At 33.9% G+C, this 4,155-nt stretch overlaps 1 protein-coding gene across 1 annotated transcript; it reads right to left on the reverse strand.

Moving 5' to 3' along the window:
• Nucleotides 1-2,879: 2,879 nt before the first annotated feature.
• On the reverse strand, nt 2,880-3,652 carry LOC108754294. The gene is made up of 3 exons (XM_018496499.1): nt 3,544-3,652; nt 3,310-3,471; nt 2,880-2,998 (listed from the first exon to the last, which is right to left on the reverse strand). Exons 1-3 carry the CDS (start codon nt 3,650-3,652, stop codon nt 2,880-2,882), a joined length of 390 nt encoding a protein of 129 aa, XP_018352001.1.
• Nucleotides 3,653-4,155: the final 503 nt, after the last annotated feature.

Consider the following 4,155-nt stretch of genomic DNA (forward strand, 5'->3'; position numbering starts at 1 on the left):
ATAATGATACGGAAGCTCTACCAGAGTCCTATCTTCCATGCAATCTCTTTTCCCCTCCTATTTTTTTCCTTTTCTATTTTACTCTTTCTACACATATTTCTTATAGTGTTTTCCCTTGGGATACACTGGGTGCAGTCTCGCATCGCATCAGTTGCGTGTAAGCGCTACACTACATTAGAGTGGTGCACACCATGTACACTACATCATTATTGCGCTAAAACCCTATTCCCGCTTGACTTCCATTTTCAAATTTTAAATGTCACATTGACTGTACACCGCCCCTTTGAGACGGTGTAGCAAAATCTCACTTTGTGCATAAAATTTGCACCGTAACCACGGAAATACGGATTGGCAGAAATGGTGTCCCCTGGCATTTGGCCATAACAAATAATAACATATAATAAAATAAATAAATAAATATATGATATAATGTATACATATTTTTTATAAATTAAAATTTTTTTTTATTTATTTTATTATATGTTCTTATATTTAAGTGTAAATTTAATTTTGCGATCTTGCGATACAAAATATTAATTTCATTTGTATACTGCAAATTTATAAATGCATGCAAAGCTATTACAATGAGTCTTAAAATTACGCATTAATGTTGTAATTATGCACAGAAATTTTTTACAGTATTAAAAATTTTTATGCATAATTACATTTTGTGCATAATAAAAGTATTATTATGAATAATATTGACGAGCGAGAGACACTGAGATATCTCACTCGTATTAACAAATTTCTGAAACAGCGAAAGGACACCGCAAGCATCACGTTCAATTACGCTTTCTCTCTCAATCGCCTTGCATTAAGGACAGAATATCGGAGCGCCGCCCACTACTTTCTCCCTTCGCGCTCCCTCCTCGCCTCCTCCAGTAACGCGTACGTGTGCGCTTTGGTACGAGTGTGTAGCGCCGCGCGCCGAACGCCATTTCTGTGCGTGTACACCGAATGAGTTTGCTTATTACCAGCCATGGAAACACGGTACATTATCTGAGTGTTGCACTAGTGGGCGATAGCGCAGTCAAAAGAAAACGCTATTAATTTCCTACTGGTCGTCACTTTTCATTACTTACTGGCTGAGAATAAAGAGTGGTCCTCATCACAAGTTTGCTTCTATTTAAATATATTACAGTTTCAATCTTTGACTCAACAACTTTTTCTCATACCACATTTTAATTAAGTTGGACTGCGCATTGCAAGGTATTTTCTCTTTTTTACTATTTACTTTAGGTTTTGAACATTTAAATAGGTTTAATTTATTATATTCTGCTTTATCTTCTTTACCTATTTTATTTCGTATTCTTTTATATTTTATTAAAATTCTGTCTTTTTTATATTTTATATATATATAATATGTATATGAATGACAAATTTCAAACCCTCATTCTCCTCCAATTTCTGAAGAGATACTACAATATATTTTCCCATAATATACTGTTTCCCTTAAAACGAAGCTTTAATTTTTCGTCCAATGTATTCCTCACCAATTTCAACATGTGGCACTGGTCCAGGAAACACAACACTTTTTCTCCTGTTACCGGATGAGAGAAGTACGGTTTGAAGTATTCTTCCACTTCAAAATTGACCTCTAAATTTGTACATATGCTTAAATTAACCATTGCTTCATCAAATGTAACCGAGTGCACTATGACTCCAGTCTCGTGAACTATCCGCAAACACTGCTCTAATAAACTGGTTCTCTCTTCCCCGTTCAGTGAGTCGATTAAAAAATAAGCAACGGGAAATTTCCAATGCTCGTATAACGCGAACATAAAGACTAATGCCTACCTTGCTTTTCTCGGTATAGCGGTATCATTCATCCATTGTCCTACATTGACATATCCTTGAAATTCTTTTCTGTCGTAAAATACTTTTTCTTTAATCGACATTTTGTCTACCACTACATTACAAAATATCGGAGTTTTCGACTTTACATCGTAGGGCGTCCAAAGATTCCTTCGTAAAATCCGGTTGACCATCAACGCTCGCATATCATTTTCTAATAGTGGAAGAATTCGGGAGAAAATTCCCGAACGTACCGATACGCCTTTGCTGAATAAAAATTTAACGTCAAAGCAAATGTTTTGAGTTTCGCTGAATACATTTTCCTTGCGCCCTTTCATTGTTGAAATATTTCATTCATTACGGGTGATACTTCGACCTAGATATTACATTTCATTATTATTATACTTAACGTGTTAGACTGTGTCCACAACTTCGCTTTAAGAGACCCTAAGCCGTAAAGCCGTAAAAAATTGACCAATCACAGTCGATTATTTTTCTCATATTCCCAGCCTTTTTCATTTTAACTTTTTTTTTACTGACATTCAATGTATTGTCAACAGGACATGTATGGAAAAAATGATGACAATGACGATATCGTAAAATAGTATAATATGTTATATTTTAATATTTTCTTATTTAATTAATTATATTTTAAAATAGTCTAACAATATCATTATGTATACGAAAAATTAGTAAAAATATCTCGGTTTAATTAACATCATTTTTTTCATGTACAATTCATGTGTCCAATTTAAATATTAAATATTACAATTGCGATTATTGTAGGTAATTTTTAAATTATTTAATTAAATTCACACTTCACATTGCACTGACAATTATTGTTAATAACATTTCCTAGAAATATTTAAAAATTATGAATCGGTTATAATGCATTCGAAATTACCATTAAATTCTGCAGTGCTTGCTTCCAATAGATATTTTTTCTTCAAGTATTCCACGAGCTACTCCATCGTTTTGATGCAAAGACGTAATCTCCTTTGAGATCTCCTTGCTGCAAGTGTTCAATTATTTTGCGTTGCTTGTGAACAATTCTCCTCGTGATATCAAACGCTCTTTTTGCTTTCCTAGGCGATTGTAAATCTGGACTTTGAATGCCACCAACGAGGGATCCTGCGTAAGGGTATCCCAACAACTGCTTCTGAGTTTTCGCCATTTTTAGAAGTTGATGTCAATGGCAGATTTGCTATTAAAATATAACATACGTATATACATATATTATATGTATATAAACAAATATTTTTAAATAAAGTACCATCTGTGATACCGTCTATAGGGATTGGGACTAAACATGAGGAAGAAATAATCAAATTAATCAAAAATTGATATCACATGTCATACTGCATGTTAAGAAGCGAGTCTAACAAATGTTTATGATAAAACTTGGTATGTGTCGAAATGGCACTTTTTGATCTGAGTACAAAGATTTAACTGCAATTACGCCACAATAGCTACAACACAAGTCGATGTATTAATGTAAAATGGTAGTAACTGTACCTGTCATAGATGAATTGTTCCAATCCATGCTAATAACCATTTCATTCTCGCCAGTACCTCCGTAAGAAACTTCTGCGTATAGTGTTTTAACCTTGTTAAAAATTGTTTCTTTAATACCATTTTTATCGGCTGCGTTGACGTTGCTACCTACTGAACAATTCCCTTCATTACTTATTTATTAATGACTTTTGTACAAAATACCTTAATTATGCAGACAAAATCAATAAAATTTACCTGCCAATATTACATTTCTGTCGTCTTTTGGATATGTACGTTTTTTACGAATGCATGACACAGCATTCACCTTTACAACTGAACCTTTTTGCTTTGCGGATAATATCATCTTCTTAGAAATGATTCAAACACAACTTTGTGTCCGTATTCAAAACATTTTCCTCGATTCTGCAAAACGACCGCTACTTCGCCCGAATTTCCTCACTTTGTGGAAACCTATTTACAGTGCAATAAATACGTCATACATGTAACATCCCACAAGTTCTAAATCAACGGTATTTGATCACATATTTATTTACTTACGCATTGTACGAAGCCGATTTCTTCGTATTGCTACAGAACAATAAGTAATATTTCATTTTTCACTACTTATCGATTGATTGTCGTATACAACGTCAAATAATTACAAACTATGATTGGGTAACCGGAATGCGGAATAGCGGAATGGATTGACGAACGGAACTGAGCATGCGCATTACGAATTTTAGTTTTATCTTTCTCTCTCGCACCTATCTTGGCTTCAGCCCAATGCATTGGAGGTATAGGCAATGAGCGTTCTATGTACTCGTATAACAAGATTGCGGCATTATTTCTTTTCTTTAACTAGTACTT

The sequence above is a fragment of the Trachymyrmex septentrionalis genome, unplaced genomic scaffold (genome assembly GCF_001594115.1).
Source record: "Trachymyrmex septentrionalis isolate Tsep2-gDNA-1 unplaced genomic scaffold, Tsep1.0 scaffold1167, whole genome shotgun sequence".
Taxonomy (NCBI): domain Eukaryota; kingdom Metazoa; phylum Arthropoda; class Insecta; order Hymenoptera; family Formicidae; genus Trachymyrmex; species Trachymyrmex septentrionalis.